Genomic DNA, 17558 nt, shown 5'->3' on the forward strand with positions numbered 1-17558 from the left:
ATAATTGATTCAGTTTTAAACACAACACAGACATGATGTACAAAACAAATGGTGACTGTATGAACCAAACTATAAAGGATTGGTTTAGGTTTACCTTGTTAATCTGTTTTCTGATAGAAAGTTCATGACATTAAATCACTTTTTGTTCATCTCCATAATTACGATGCTATCACAGAAAAAATGAATCAATTACTTTTGTCGCTTAGCAACTGTAGTTGCAGCACATTGCTGAACTCATTGCTTTCAGTTACCTTTAAAAATCCCATTACTCACGCAGAGCCTCCACCCATAAAGCACCCTCACACACCCTCACCTCAACGTACTCCAGCAATGCTTATAAAGCATGGTAAAATTAGTCTATTTATGCATGTATGTAATTTATTATTTATTATTTGTAATATTTTATATTTGTAATATCTTATGTCTGCCCTATCTCCACTTCAGCTTCGGTTTGTTCATAGATCAACACTGATGATTATTCGAATGTACTAAAGCATAAAGATGAAAAGTTCATGTTATGGAGGGGCGTCTCCTCGCTCACTGTAATGAAACTGAAAATTCTTCAGACTAGAACAAAAAGGAAGTGGGCGTGTCCAGACAGCAGAGACTTAACCAAAGCCTCGCCAATGTAATGAGTAATAACTGAGTGAGCTGACATTTCCATTAGTAGCCAACTTCAAGCATGTTTTTGTTTTGAAAGTCTGGAAAGGATAGATCAGATTCTTTTAATAGCACAGGAAATACAGAGGATGGTAGACAAAATAAAACATAGACATGCAGATCTGAATCAGTCAGTATCCAGATCACCAAGATAATGGTAACTCAGCTGACAAACATGTACACACACTGTTGTCGTTCGAAAGCACTTTAGTAAGATCAGTACGATCCAGTAAGAAGTGCGTCAGTAGATTTGTTTGGGAAAAACAACAACAACAACAACAAAAACTATTATTCGGAATGAATATGATCAAAAGTTTCTACAACTTTCACTTTAGAGCCAAAATCTGGCTTTACACTTGAAATAAATTAAGATGTGACCTTGATAATTATCGTTAACGACTGAAAAATGATCATAATCATTTTTTGGCCATATCGCCCAGCCCTACTTTGTAGTTTAAGACTGCCCTCTGGCTCTGTCTGAACACATAACCTTAGGCGTGCGCACATTCAGCTTGTCTGGAGGAGGGAGTCAGACGTCTTAACCTGCCAAGTTTGGAGAACATTACACAGATGAGGCTCCGCGTCCAAATCTGTGAGTCACACTCAGAAAGACACTGTGGCCAGCAGCAAAACACCCACCAACTTAATCCAGATTACCACAACAAACGGACTCTAGATCCTCAACCACATGACCAAAACAAACAACGATGAGAGAATTGTGATTGTATAATGGACAGAAGGAAAAAAATACTACTTTGGAATACATCCAAAGCCAATTTTTGCTTTTCTTGTCAAGTGAGACCACCAATCAATCAATTAATCAATCAGTGCGACCCTAGTCTGTAGGTATGTTTACTGTCTATGGCTTTTAATTTGTTGACGGAAACATTTTCTGAGAATTCAATTTCATTTTATTTTCTGATGCATGGTTCAAGTCAATAACCTGCTCTGTAAACATTCACGCTGACTCTCTGCTATTTCCACATGAGAGAATATGCTCAGGCATGCACAAATGGAAACCAGCTGATTCTGATTGGTAGGCAACCAATTCTGGCACCTACAAGTTATTCTGTCCTAGAACTGGCAGACACATTTGACTCAAAGACCCTGTTTGCACCTGGGACCTGATCCCAAAATAATGTGTATAGACGAACTGGAAACCAAAAACTGCATACACTATTTCCCCTACTAAGGATTTATAAAAATAAACAAAAACAAACAACACCAACACTTGAAGTAAAAAATACATGTGCTGTCTGCACCCTCTGGACCTTGTTTATTTAATGGTGGAAGCAATTTGGAAACTCTGGAGGTCTAGTAACAATCTGAAGAAAATTAATAACATGCTGTACATTTACATGAACATTTAGAATAAAAATGTATACGGTAAGGTGCTCAAATTAGGCTAAATAGCTTTAAACGCAATTTACATAACTAATTGGAAAGGCATTAAAAATGTTATGTTCAAAAAAGTAAAGACTTTTGATGGATGGCTTTTTGCAAGATAATTTCCATGGAATTTTAAGCTGGATGCGTTTATTTAATGGATTTGTCAGATAATGCTATTTCCAATTCCTATGGGTTCTAAATTGAAGAAATCTTTTTACAGATTTAACAGAGTCAAAAGTAAACATTTTCACTCAAATAAAGACTAGTCTCTGATGTGCACTTGACTTGTGAGAGTCTTAAAAGACATAACTTTCTCTGAATTAATATGCAGCCATGAATGAGCGCATGTTGGAAATAAAAGCGCTGAATTTAATTCTCTCTCTGTTGTAAATTTGCTCCATCAGTCTTGTGAAGCCGCTTTCATATTGCCGTTCACACAGCAGGTTGATGCTCAGGAAATGCTCCAGCATGGCCACTGCATGTAACTTTTAACAAGATTCACTTGTTTAAAACACCCTAAATTGTACATTTACTATATAACCATTATTTTGCTAATAAAGATCAAAATAAATAAAACTCTATGGAAATTAATTATTTATTATCACCGCGATCGATCACAGTTTCAGTATAGTTCTGTGTAAACTGCATAGATAAACCGCACTGTCAGCAGGCATTTCATAATCTAGAAGGACAAAAACATTATTAATCATTTTGATATAACATTCCAGTTGAGAAATTCAATAAAATATGATGTTTTGTTTGTTACATTCCAATATTCCAGAAAATATTATTCAGTGAATTAACATTATCCAGTGAATTATTCCTGACTCTATAGTTATTAAACAGCATATAAACCTACTAAAACAGTAGTTAATAAATGACTAAGCATCAACATTATTTTTGTTTATTGTTAATGTTAGTGTTGTTGCTGTTGATGCTTTTCATGAATAAAATGTTTTTTTTATTGTAATATACAGATTAAATTAAAGGAACACTCCACCGTTTTTTGAAATAGGGCTTATTCACATTATGCAAATGCATTTTTGTGTCAGTGCATGCATTGTTTTAGTTTGACTGGGTCGGCGTTAGCTTAGCTTAGCACAATGAATGGAATCCTTTGTTGCCAGCTAGCATGGCCTGAGTAAAAGTGATCAAAAAAATAAAAAAAAACCACTAATTACTTCTTGTGGCCTGCGTATTCACAACGAGTACAAATAGCGATCCAGATTAACACTAGGCGATTTCCTAGGCAGATATTGACTTGGGACTATATTATGGGGAAGCACAGGCAAAGCACTGCTGCTTAGGCGAAGCACTGCTACTTCGGCGCAGAGATATCGCAACATCCTCCTCCTGTCGTTCTATTTCCAAAGCACGCAGCTCGTCTTCTGTAAACTCTGGTTCAAATAGGTATGGTTCTGGTTCTTGACTGTCTGAGAAGTCACCCTCTTCGTCTCTCTCAAAATCAGCCATGTTAATCGCCATTCGTGTACTGTAAGGAAAATAGCCAGGCAGCTACTATTCACGACGGTATGTTGACGGAAGTCGTGGGATTTCATGTGTTGCGTGATATCTCTGCGCCGAAGTAGCAGTGCTTCGCCTAAGCAGCAGTGCTTTGCCTGTGCTTCCCCATAATATAGTCCCAAGTCAATATCTGCCTAGGAAATCGCCTGGTGTTAATCTGGATCGCTATTTGTACTCGTTGTGAATACGCAGGCCACAAGAAGTAATTAGGTGGGTTTTTTTTAATTTTTTGATCACTTTTACTCAGGCCATGCTAGCTGGCAACAAAGGATTCCATTCATTGTGCTAAGCTAAGCTAACGCCGACCCAGTCAAACTAAAACAATGCATGCACTGACACAAAAATGCATTTGCCCACCTATCTAAATGCAGGAAATAATGTGAATAAGCCCTATTTCAAAAAACGGTGGAGTGTTCCTTTAAACATGAAAGACAACACTTTAAAAAAAGATGACTGAAAAGAGGAAAAAACAAAGTGAAGTATGTTCTTTCTTCACTTAGTAATTTATTTACTTTATAACAGTTAATAAATATCGGTTCTGCATATCAGTTAAAGGGCACACAAACATGCAAATAATTGGTATCGTATCAGTTATAAAAAAAAATCAATATCGGTTGATCACTACTAATTTTGCCTATTGTATTAAGGATATTTAGATGCTTTACAGGAATTTTTTTTTTAATAATGATTAAAAAAATACTTTTTAGCAGAGGAATATTTTTGGCACACACAACACTCAGCAGTATCAATACACAGTTTCATGTGTCTGGATAGCAATATGCATATGAAAATTGTATGCAAATGAGATTATACTTAAAAATCTGTTGTTAAATATGGTAAATATGGTAATTTCTGTGATTTTGGAATAAGGAATAAAGCTTGTGCACATAAACTTCTGCAGGGATTCATACATTTGTATAAATTTGATAATCTACCACTTGTGCATACGCATACTTTTAGGATGAAAACTATACAAAATTTTACACATGAGGCCCACTGAGTGATCTGATCACATGTGGCCAATTGAGTGACAGCACTGTTTACACTTGGTATGTAGTCTATGAAGTGACCACTTGTGATCGGACTTTGTTAAGGAGAGTCTTTTTTAATACATTACTTGTTACATATAGTGTTGTCACGGTACCAAATGTCAGTATTCGGTACTGATAACATCGAAAATCCACGGTTCTCAGTACCAATTTCGGTACCAAAGCAAAACACAAAAATATGCATATTTAAAAAAAAAAAAAACTTTTTATCACTAAAAATAAAACCAATGCCATTCTTTATACTTATTTACAATTGTGTTTAAAGTTTTTCTACAAGTAATATAATTATGAAAAACAGTAAACAAGTTTCACCCAAATTTTATTTGTCTTTTAATTATTGAAATTTAAAAACATTTTATTTTTTGGTAAATAAAGGGGATTTGCTATTAAAATAAAAACATGGATGAAATATTGTGTGATTTATTTCTTTAAAAAAATTAAGTTTTATTAATTATTTCTACAGTAGTAGCAGTATCACATACATTCTACTAAATAATAGTAATATTTCTAACACAATGCCTTTATGTAAAAATGAACTTTTATTTTGACAGGTTACCATGAATACCTTTAAATGGACACTGTTTTTCCTCAAATGAAACAGTAAAATGCTTGTGAAGTGACTCAGGTGTTCAGGTGATGTTGTTTTTGTATTTATGTCCTCATTGAGACGGCAGATGCTGAAATAACTGCAAGCGTCACGCGCTTCAGTCTATGTAGTAATCAAATCCTCACGTCTCTGCCATTCATTCATTCATACAGAGACGCGTAGAACATGCAGGATTCATATTTCAACCAACTTCTGTGGCGTAAAATTTACAGATACTGGTCCATATGAGATTTGATTTGATTCATTTATGCTAACTTTGACAAATTCGGTGACTGTCCATATTAAAATGTAAGTTTCATTTTCATGACTGGATTTTGAGATTCCGTCCACATTTTTTGCTTCGCGGAAATCATAGCGCTGAACCGGGTTTGAACGGGACCTCGGTACTACCGGTACTTAAAGAAACCTGGTAACGTCACATTTACATTTTTTTAGTACCGACTTGGTACCGAGGTACCGGGTCTTTTGACAACAATAATTACATTGATGTATCTTTTAATGTTTAAACAGGAAGAAACCTAACTTGCTCTCAAATATAATTGAGATTCAACAGAACAGCAATAGGACAGAAATGTGGCCCCATGTGTTTCAGACTGCCTATGGGTTTCGAGTAATCAAAAGTGATTAATGTAGAGCTGTTAGAACGTAATTGTAACGATAGAAGCGTTGTTTAAAAAAAGTAGGGATCCAGTCAGTACCGGCAGGGTCAGATACCAGCAAACAATAAAATTCAAAGGACAGACAAAAGAGTAATCTAACAAGACAATCCAAAAGCAATGATCAGGGCAGGCAGCAGTCAATCAAAAACAAGGTAACAGTCCAAGGATCAAAACACGAGAAAGGCTAAACTTAGGAACATGGAAACTAGGAAACACGGAAGAGCTAAACATTCAGTCATGAGCGATACAAGCTTGTGTGTGTGCTGTTCTTATAGCATGAGACTGATGAGATGATGAGAGACAGGTGATTGCAATTAATGATGAGTCCGGGCAAAGGATTATGGGAAATGGAGTCCAGAGTGAAGTGGTAAGAGTCTGGAATGGAGTGCCCTTTAGTGAAGCTCACAGGCACTCCAGCTAGAGATTGTGACAATAATCTTCCAGAGCAGATATGAATGTAGCTTTAAACATATACCAGGTTGAGACAAACCTTTAAGATGTGTGTGATAATGTGGTTCAAAATATACTTTCTGATGATTACACAAGACACAAATTTAGTACAGTGGTCATGCAGAATAAGGCATTAATAATGCTTTATGAGTACTAATAAACTGTCAATATACTAGTAAAATGCATGCCAATAAACGACTAGTTAATAGTGTTGATAATTGGTCCCTAAGCTAAAGTGTTTTCAAATTCTATACAATTTTGTCTAAATAAATTTGAAAGAAAACACTAAGTACTAAAATCAACCATTTTAAATGCTACTTGAATTTAGGCAATACAATATTATACTACAGTATCACAATATAATGCACAGTTTTTTATGGATTATTTACATCTTAGAGGTAATCTAAACATAAAAAGAGGAAATTAGCATGACAATTAAATATTCAATATCGGCCTATAATATCAGCCAGTAAACACTATAGTACCGACATATTATACGACCCTATTATAATTTTATTATTAATATAATAATACGTTTGGGGAGAATTTACCAGTTTCTATAGATCAAGCTCAAATTTAGCTGTTTATACGGCCAGATGATAATACCACATAATAAGATCCATTTCTTGTGTTCTGACTTTCAAGCAGTGCAAATCTGCACAAGAAGGAATAAATAAATAAAATAATAAAAGGAAGCAGGTAAAACATTCAGACGAAGGACAAACACTTGCAAAACCACAAGTTCACACAACTCGTCTTTCTGTTCGGTCAGAATGTTTCTTCTCTGCCTATTACAGTATGTATCTGAATCAAGGACATCACAGCTACACGTACTGTATATCAAACAAGTAACACAAGAATATATGAAACTTTAAGCTTTTGGGGATCTTTACATTTATAAATATAAATATATCATAATGTAAAGTGATCAACACATCTAGAATATGTAATATTTTTGACATTCTTTCTTAATTTATTCATCATCGTTTGTGTGGGGTGCCCTTTCTTTTTTTCCACCATTCATCTACAGATGAATTTCTATCTTATGGTTACTTTTCCCTTTTTTAAATTCTTATGCAACGTTTCCCATTGTTCTATGACTTGATAGTTGAATGAAGGAATAATTGTTATTTCTTCTTGTGTTTAATTTACATTAAACAAAGTTAAAAGGATGTTCCGAGTGAAAAACATAACAGCATGATGTAAAAGGCATTTGTTTGCGTAAAGGAATGTCGCTGCAGCGCCCGGTCAAAATACAAACTACAGGCCTCATCATGTTATCTCGTGATATATCACAGAACCATTTAAATGGATGTGTTGTTATACACAAAACATGGCTGTAAGGTTTTAAACGTAATGATTAAGGTACCATTAGTATCCTATGATAGCTGTAACAATTTAGAGGGCGTGTACTGTTGTGAAACGAGAGAAAACGCCTCTGATCAAACAAACTGTTGCATCCATTGACGTTCGATCACATTAAAATTACTAAACTAAAAATAATGGATGTAAGATATCAGTTATCCCATAGCTGGTGTTCTGTACCCTCTGTTAAGAATAGCCTGTGATATTTGTAACGTACAGAAATAGTCCGATCTGTTATTACAACTCAAGTAAACATGCAAAACAGGTTTACCGTTAATCCATTTAACTCGTCAACAAATAAAGCATCGAAATGCAGACATTGATGTGACTCGTGCGGATCGAAAATGAATAAGAATCTGTCTGGGCTGTGCCCTTAAACCACTGGAATTAATAAATGAGTCGATAGGGAGTTTTTAAATGTCGCATTGTGAAAGCAAAACTGTCAAAACACGTGCGTAACAGACGTGAAATAGGAACCGACTGATGGTTAACTGCTGCTCAAGCTCGCTCATGAAAGCAAACCTGGTCAACAGTTTCAGATGACTGAACATTTGATCTAGAGACTGTTAGAAATGAACAGGAGCTTTGAAGTATTGTAAATAAATACCGGGTCGCGATATCCAAACCTCGCGCGGTGCTCCGATTGCATCTGCGAGCCGCTCCATCTCCCGGTCGGAAAAAAGCACAACTTGTTAACTGCTGTGGATGTGACCGATGTGAAGGCAAGAAAATCACTAAACACTCATGCCAGAGCGGCTTCCTGTGACCTGCGCCATATTTGAACACCCCTATGTAGTATTCTGAAGCGAAAATAAATGAAACGCGCGGATAAAACTTGAGAAATGTAGGAGAGGGGAAACTACGAAGTGTTACAGTCCCGCGAACTTACCTCGTGCCTCCTGGGTCACCGTGAATAGTAGTAAAGTCAGCAGTAACGAGCGACTAAGTAATGTCCCCACGTCCATCGCGGTAGAGAGCATTCTTTATGACTGGTCAGTTTTTTTTCTCACACATTCAAGTAGTCGGGTCTTTGCTTCGAGAAAGGGAGCGTTCTGATTGGTCATCACGGAGAACTATGCTCCGCCCACATTGTTCAGCGTTACCCTGTCTCAGTTCAGGCAAGCTCGGCTCGGCTGTGCCTCAAAATTACTTTGAATCTGTCCTGTGAATGTAGTTAGGAAATTTATTCTGATCATCCCAGATTCAGTTCTTATGATCAGGGTTTAAAAAAAATTAAGTCAAGCAAATCGTAAAGAGATACTCATGGCATTAATTTTGCATAAAAATGTCTGGTTTGCTTGGTTGGTTTCCCATTGTATCAAGACATATTTTACTATATAGTAAATGTATTAATAAATAATAATAATGCATTATATTTATATTATATTTATACATTATAATACATTTAATTTATTATTATTAATTTATAATAAATGTACAGTACAGACCAAAAGTTTGGGCACACCTTCTCATTCAAAGAGTTTTATTTATTTTCGTGACTATGAAAATTGTAGAGTCACAATGAAGGCATCAAGGCCTATTTGACCAAGAAGGAGAGTGATGAGGTGCTTCGCCAGATGACCTGGCCTCCACAGTCACCGGACCTGAACCCAATCGAGATGGTTTAGGGGTGAGCTGGACCACAGACAGAAGGCAAAAGGGCCAACAAGTGCTAAGCATCTCTCGGGGAACTCCTTCAAGACTGTTGGAAGATCATTTCAGGTGACTACCTCTTAAAGCTCATCAAGAGAATGCCGAGAGTGTGCAAAGCAGTAATCAAAGCAATAGGTGGCTACTTTGAAGAACCTAGAAGATGACATATTTTCAGTTGTTTCACACTTTTTTGTTATGTATATAATTCCATGTATATTCCAATTCCATCATTCATAGTTTTGATGCCTTCAGTGTGAATCTACAATTTTCATAGTCATGAAAATAAAGAAAACTCTTTGAATGAGAAGGTGTGTCCAAACTTTTGGTCTGTACCGTATATTTACAGCATTAATATAACATGCAATTATATTTTAAGTGTAAATCCACTTATGATGCCTCCATGCAGCATTTAACAATCTAAACACTGTTAACACACCTTTCTGTGATACATATCTTGCTTTATATGCAGCTTTTGTACTGCCCTGGGAGACGTATAAAAAGAAATGTAAAAGGCTTTGGATCATAAACGTATATGGCTAAAAATGCAAGAACGATATGTGCTCAGAAAGAAATAAGCCAGGCCAGACACAGCCTGAAGGCACAGATTGATTATTAGTAGCTATATCCCCAGTTACTACACTGCAGCAAACTTCTCTCTTATGTGGTCTGAGGAATACTGAACCTATAATATTACAATTCTTTTGAACTTCCTATTTATCAAAGAATCCTGAAAAAAAGTTTCAATGTTTCCACATGCCATATTCAGCATTTTAGAATGAATTTTGAAATACAACATGACACTAAAGACTGGTGTAGTGATGTTGAAAAGTCAGCTTTCCCACCAAATAAATAGATTATATTCTTAAATATATTAAAATAGAAAACAGTTTTTTTTTACATTGCAATAATATTTATTATTCACTGTATTGTTGATTAAATAAATGCAGCCTTGTGAGCAGAGATTTCTTTTAAAAACATACAAATAGTGTAACATTAACTTAGAGACAACTTAGAGAAAGACGAGCCACACTTATAAAACAAAATATTTATTAACTCAGCACAATTCAAATATGAAAAAAGAACAGGGGAATTCTCTCTTATTGTTTCATACTTATATTTGACTTGTAGAAGATAACCAACACCGTTAATTACTTTCTAGTATGTTTTTCGTAATATGTCATAGAAAGATTAAACACAGTAAAGAGTAACAGTATAATGTTTTTGGGGCAACTGTCAATTTTTGAAATTAATGCCATTTAAAGTATATACTTGTTTTAGTTTTATGTGCTTTTACATTACAATTACATATAGCCTCTTTTTAATACTAGTTTAAATGCAAGTTCACAGAATGGAGCTTCATGGGTGTGAAAAAAACAAACAAACAAACAAACTAGGCCTATTGAAAAAACACCCAAGAAATTATTAATACAGTGCATTTAAAAAAACTTCCAGAGCAGCCTCATTTGAACAGGGTATATCCAAATACTGATGTCTAAATATTGGAATTTAATCTGATTAAAAAGAAGCTATCCTTTAGCTCTCAACATTTGTATTACACACACACACAAGAAACTCTATGTTAGTCTTTAGGAGGGGTTAATATCATCCGAGATGGCACAGTGTAATGTGGTGAATTCATAAAATGGATCTACACTTGCTTGATATCAGGCTGAGGTATTCTTTGGTATTCTAATTGCTGAAAAGAAGTCAGTGGGTCGTAGATTGAACAGTATCAGTGGGTGATTTACACATATTTACATCATGCTCTGAGAAGAAGTGAAACATGATTGCAGTGCCATTTTCCCTGGCTTGTAGCTTCTTCTAACAGGAGCCCTCTTCCTAATAAAAGAGTAGATTGGATATTTTCCCCAGCAGGCCAGCTACTGCTGCTCCCTACATCCGCATTGCTTGACTTTATAATTGTCAGCTTTCTAGTTTCTCTCAGGGCTCTGAATGTAGCTGTTCTCAATGCAGAGCACAATGAAGTGGTTTGAGCAGCTACGCGTGTGCTGCCCCAGCAGTCTGCCAGTCTGCAGAAGAGACGCCTGTCCAGTCACTGCCATGTCATCCGTTCTCCAGGCTTCACAGTAGTTACTTGTCATTCGGATGCCTGCGGTACTCGAGCCGTGCCACACCAGTTTCTGAGGCCTTAAGTCATAGTAACATGTGCAATTTATTAATTGATTGTTCATATTATAAAACATTTAGATAAACTGAAAAGTTTAAATATATTCGGAAATGTAGAAAATGCATGTTTATATGTTTGTATACATTTTGTTTTATTAAGTGGCATTTTAATTTATGTAATAATAAAATGAGACTTAAATACATGTTTATAGTGTATGTAATGTCTGTATACATTTTGTTTTATTTACTGATATTTTGCATGATTTCTGAGTGGTATTATAAAATGTGACTTAAACAGATGTTTATAATAGTTGTGTACATTTTGTTTAATTGGTCCCACTTTAAGTTAGGTGTCTTTAAGTACTATGTACAATACAGAATGAATTGCTGCCATTGAGGTGGGATAGGGGTAAGGTCAGGGCAGGTTCAGTGGTTTAAGGGTGGGTTAAAGTGTTGAGGTAGGATTGACAGTGTAATTACAGATGTAACTACAGAAATTAATTACAGATGGAATTGCAGGAAGGTATTTTAAACATAAGTACAAAAACTGCATCGTATCAAATGAATAATTTAAATGTAAGTATATAGTAGTAAAAGACACTTAATATAAAGTGGGTCTGTTTATTATACTGGTATTTCAAATTTTTCGGAATGTAATAGTAAAATAGTAATTATAAACATATGTTTATTGTGTTTATAATGTTTGTATATGTTTTATTTTATTTACTGCTGTTTTAAATTATTTCAGATTGTAATAATAAAATGTGAAATACATGGATGTGTCTTTGTTTTTGTTAGTTATAGTCTCCGAACAATGCCATTTTGACCTGTTGTGACATTTTTTTTTTTTTTTTTTTGGGCAAATATGGTGACTAAGATTAACAAAATGCTGTATCAGTTCTTTGTTTGTTCATTATTAGATAACTAATGAATTACATATTGTAAGATATAGCAGCGTTTTCCAACCTTTTTCAGTCACGACACACAAATTTGTAAAAAATTTGTGGCATCCTACACAAACATACGCGTCAAGCTGCTTGATAAATACAAAACACCAAAGTTACAAATAAGATCTAACAGTAGTATTCAAGTACAGAAATGTAACAATTAAATGAAAAAAAAAAACACTGCATAGCATTATTATTAAATAAATTAAATATAGATTAAGCTTTGTTAAAGTTGTGTTTTGTTGTTGGATAAAATTGACACAGACAGTAGCAGGTATTTATAGGCTGCTGTACCTTTAAGACAGTATACACAATCACTATAATTAAACACATCTATTTTCTTTCTGGTTATGTCCACTTCACTTAATATCATAACCAACTGTGTTAATGAGAATACTTGCAGAAACAGGTATTTTAAGATAATTTTGTGTGTATGTGTCCGTTCAAGCTCCAGAAGACACGAAAGTGAACTGAATTCTGTGTCTGTGCATTCTGAAACACGTCTCTCTGTCTGCGCACTTTTGAGAGTACCAAATTGAGTTCTCTTTTGTCTCTTCTTACACATTAATGGTAATGATTAAATTTTTTTTTTTTTGTAAAATATGAACTTTCACTCTATGATGATTAAACTTTGCAAATAACTCGCGGATCAGATGCGTGCTGAACCGTTAGGCCTAGTCCGTATGGATCAGTCTTTTTTTACACGGCACCCCTGCTCTTGCCAGATGACACCCCCGGTTGGGAAACGCTGAGATATAGAACCTTATTCAAAGTGTTTGCAGATAAATAAATTCAATTTCCATGTCTGAGAAAAGTGAAAAGAAAAAAAGCTGTTTACCAAGCCTGATCTGTCATGATGTTTCGTTCGTCAAAAGAATAAATCGGAGTAAGTGGATCAAAAACAGCCCCATTTCCAGAGAACATAGACATCCAGCTTCTGAAAAGCACATCTCCCTAGAGAAGAAACTCAAGAAGCAAAATTTAGATGGGCCGGACCAAATTACATGTAATGAGAACACATTGATCAAATACACTTGATTAAAATCTACTGTTGCAATCATGCTCTTTTACATACTTTGAGGTTCACCACTGGTAAGCTGAAGTGGTCCCCTTTCTTGACGATGCTGGAAAGGTCTTGTAGGTGAGAGGAGAGGAAAGCTCTGTAAGTGGATGTCAGGCCCCTGGCACGAGCCTGCTGGTAACACTGATAATCTGCCCCTCGGATCCCATGCATGTCCCCTGAGAATGGGGCATTGAGTGCCACCAGGTGCAACTGAGAAAATCAAAGGTCAAAGATCACATCAAAGTGCTCACCTTTTCATATCAATTATTTAGGATGCAACAAGGTTTAAGCAACCCTTACTGCTGGCACTGAGTGTGCATGCTGTGAAAAAACATGGTAGCCTGACAGGAAGCTCTTTAACTCCTGCAAAAAACATTAGACGTTTACATCAGACACATTAGAACTGAAATTACATTTTGATTCTAGAATAATAAAATTTTGACTCTGGAATATTTTAACAGTTCTCTTAAATTGATAAATGGAGACAAGCGATGAGGATATCGGTGCCATATCGGTTATCGGCCAATATTAATTAACAAGTTCATGTGCCCATATAATCTTAGCATAAGTGGTAAACAGTTTTGGCTTGCCATAGAAGGGCTCAGAAAGGAAGTTCTATTCGGGCTCTGATTGCTCCCCTATAGACAGAAAGATAAATAAATAAATAAATATGTATAAAAGGAGGAGATTGGGAGGAGGAGGGATCCCGAACTAACAAGGGAAGTGTTAAGAGGCTGTTTTTTATATTTGGATATTAATTGGAAATTTAGATGGGCATACTCCTGAAATTAAGTTTAATAACTTCACATATTTTGTAATTTATCAGCACGATATTGGATATTTATTATGTTTTATTGGATATTGGCATATGAAATAAAGTTGTAATAATATTTAATGAATATATCTATTCATTTTTTTATGATATAACAACAAAATGAACAAAAAAAATGTATCATAGAACATAATACTTAAATAAGGCTGATCTTAAAATTAATATCTACTATTCATACTGTATATGATAATATTGTGATGTCTAAATTCACTAGCAACTTGTAAAATGACTGTGTTATAAAATTGCATAGAAGTTTAATATCAGCTTTGTATTGGTTATATTATATAAAATATGAAAATAAGCACCTGGCTATGTTCCTTAGGTACACTGTGGTCGCTGGGTCTCCTCAGACCTTGTGACAAAGCAGATGTGGAACTGTCTTGGGAAACTGGGATTAGCTTTCCTAACTAAAACACAGAAAACATTTGAACAAGCATTCAACAACAAAAAATAGTTCCTCTTTTTCCATTTGTTATGAAGGGAAATGTGAACAGTAGATACCTCAACTTTCTTCCAGCCCCCTGGTACCCTGATGTACAGTTCACTCTTATCTATGACATATGCCAGAGTCCCTTCTGCACCCTCACTGGACTCTCTTATCAAGGTCTGAGTGTTTAAATATGTTTTCACCTGGGAAGGCAAAGCAAGCAATCATAATCTAGACAAACATTAAAAAAGCAAAATACATTTAATCTTTTATGAGTTTTGTGCCATCTGACTAACAGGGTTTCCATGGCCAGGAGCACCAGGTGGCCCTGTTGGACCTGGAGGTCCAGGAAGACTTGCAGCTAAGACAGAAACAAATAAAAAAGTTCAAATGTAAAAACTATTGGTGCATTAGTAAGTTTTTGATAAGAACAAAGTCACTCAAAATGACCCTGAAGAGAAATATATTTAATAATGCATTTAGGCTAGTCATCTAAAAAGTTTGGAAAAGCTAACTTTTCTGAGTCATGATAAAGGTGTTTGTTGTCACCTGAGCCATATACAGACGGAGTGCCTGGTGGTCCAGGAGGTCCTGGTGGCCCTTGTGGTCCTGAACTTCCAAAGCCAGGCGGTCCTGGAAGGCCTGGGGAACCAGTGTACCCAGGAGGACCAACAATAGAGTCCCCTTTAGGTCCCTAAAACACATAGCATCACATTGGGGCTGGAATGTGAGAGGGGACACTTCTACTAACATTTATCAAAAGAAGCATAGTCTTAGTTCATGTCTTTGTTTCAGCTGACTTACCACAAAGCCTGTCCTCCCAGGGAGCCCTGGTGGGCCAGGAAAACCTGGATCCCCCTTCTCTCCCTTTTGCCCCTTGTAGCCATTATCACTGTTAGTACCCTTGGAGACCCACACTCAATATTGTTAAAAACAGCAATAAGACATGAACAATCATGGATCATGGACAAAAAAAACAAAAAAAAAACCTGTAGATCGTGTGATCACTCAGTAATGTTAGTAATGTCAAATTAAAAAATACTTTTTTAATCATTATCATCCTTATTATTTATTTAATTAAACTTAATTTTTCTCTATGAAAACCCTTGTAGTCCCCTGAGGGTCCCAAGTCATAAGATGTGTTCACACCGTGTTGAAACTATGATAAAGATAAGTTTCTAACTTCTAAAAAGCATTCACATTCTCATAATTACAGCTTGTAAACTCTGAATTTTGAACCTGACTGCTACAATGTCACGTGGAAACACTCAAACTGGCAGTGGCTGCAGCAGTAAAATATAATTACTGTAGTTAACTTGTGTTTTTAAAGGGATAGTTCACCCAAAAATGAAAATGTGATGTTTATCTGCTTACCCCCAGGGCATCCAAGATGTAGGTGACTTTGTTTCTTCAGTAAAACACAAACTGAGATATTTAACTCAAACCATTGCAGTCTGTCAGTCTTATAATGTAGGTGAATGGGAATCACAGCTACAACATAAATTAAACCATGTGGCTCCTGATGATACATTGATGTGTAAAGACACAAAAAGATCTGTCTTTTGCAAGAAACTGAATAGTATTTCTATAGATTTTACCTCTGATTCACACAATGTCTGAAAAGTTAGGACCATTGACACTCCTAATTGAGATTGTAGATAGAGTGTCGATGGTCCATTTGAGAGATAGGTGGCAGTAATGCATTTATAAGTCTGCGATCCACCATAAAGCAAGAAGAAGAAGAAGATGCATCACACGCAAGGGGCAAGGAACTCGACCGGAAGTTGAAGTCGGGTGGGGGCTGCCATCTTTTAGCAGAACTTCACTTGCGTTAGCATTCCCATTGACTCCCATTCATTTTGGCGTCACTTTGACAGCGAATAACTTTACATCTGAGGCGTTTAAAGACTCTGTTTGTCCATTATTTATTTCTAAAGATACACGACAATGTATAAAGGGCTCCATTACCTTCTATGTTACATTATGGCCCCGTATAAACAGTTTTTGTAAAAAATAGGCTAACGATTGCGTCATAACCACTCGGCTCTCTGTCGCATTACCGTACAGACAGGTGGAGAAGCTCGCAGGCAATTAACTTAATATGGCGAACTGGCGTTACATTTTAAAATACTATACAAAATAATTAATCAGAATACTTACTCCTGCTCACTCACGACAAAAAACTCCCTGCTCAAGCTTGCCGTCTTTGCAAGATTAACGATGGCAGTTTGCACGCACAGCCACTTAGAAGATTTACATCTGTCAGACAGGTTGCTGACGTCGTCAAGCTTCGTTTGAGTCTGCGCGTCAGAAACGGAAGTGCTAAAAAACGCTAAAACTGGGCTTCATTTGTCTCAATTGAGTTCCAATGGGGTCGCTGTGTCCATTTCTTTTACTGTCTATGATCACACGCCTGCTGCTGAAAACGTGCTCAGGAGAGTTCTAACAGTTCTGACATTGCGTAAATCAGAGGTAAAAAACAATACTGTTCAGTTTCTTCCACAGACCGATTGTTTTGCGTCTTTACACATCAGTGTATCGTCACGAGCCACAGGGTTTATTTAATTTAATTTTTTTGTGTATTTTTTAATTTATTTTTTATTGTATGTTTTAGCCACGATTCCCATTCACATCCATTATAGGAGTGACAGACTGCAATGGTTTGTGTTAAAAATCTCCTTACTGAAGAAATAGTCACCTACATCTAGGATGCGTTGGGTGTAAGCAGATAAACATCAAATATGTGAGACACTGAACAAGTACGTACCACATAATCATGAGGAAACATAGACACTGTGAAGAAAGA

The 17558-nt window shown here is 35.9% G+C and overlaps 2 protein-coding genes across 3 annotated transcripts in view; both read right to left on the reverse strand.

Annotated features, from left to right (window-relative positions):
* tgfbr1a (transforming growth factor, beta receptor 1 a) overlaps nt 1-8711 on the reverse strand; it is a 35632-nt gene extending 26921 nt beyond the window's left edge. Inside the window, exon 1 of the mRNA XM_052615757.1 lies at nt 8593-8711. Within this exon, the coding sequence (XP_052471717.1) occupies nt 8593-8683 (91 nt within the window). The 5' untranslated portion in view covers nt 8684-8711. The remainder of the gene's footprint in view (nt 1-8592) is intronic.
* Nucleotides 8712-10386: 1675 nt separating this feature from the next.
* LOC128028374 (collagen alpha-1(XV) chain-like) overlaps nt 10387-17558 on the reverse strand; it is a 33272-nt gene continuing 26100 nt past the window's right edge. For both annotated transcript variants that reach the window (XM_052615759.1, XM_052615758.1), the window contains 10 exons: nt 17520-17545; nt 15557-15655; nt 15302-15446; nt 15049-15113; nt 14827-14955; nt 14631-14732; nt 13794-13856; nt 13506-13703; nt 13269-13384; nt 10387-11504 (listed from right to left, as the gene is read on the reverse strand). In XM_052615759.1, the coding sequence (XP_052471719.1) occupies nt 11288-11504; nt 13269-13384; nt 13506-13703; nt 13794-13856; nt 14631-14732; nt 14827-14955; nt 15049-15113; nt 15302-15446; nt 15557-15655; nt 17520-17545 (1160 nt within the window). In that variant the 3' untranslated portion in view covers nt 10387-11287. The remainder of the gene's footprint in view (nt 11505-13268; nt 13385-13505; nt 13704-13793; nt 13857-14630; nt 14733-14826; nt 14956-15048; nt 15114-15301; nt 15447-15556; nt 15656-17519; nt 17546-17558) is intronic.

Source organism: Carassius gibelio, chromosome A2, assembly GCF_023724105.1.
Source record: "Carassius gibelio isolate Cgi1373 ecotype wild population from Czech Republic chromosome A2, carGib1.2-hapl.c, whole genome shotgun sequence".
Taxonomy (NCBI): domain Eukaryota; kingdom Metazoa; phylum Chordata; class Actinopteri; order Cypriniformes; family Cyprinidae; genus Carassius; species Carassius gibelio.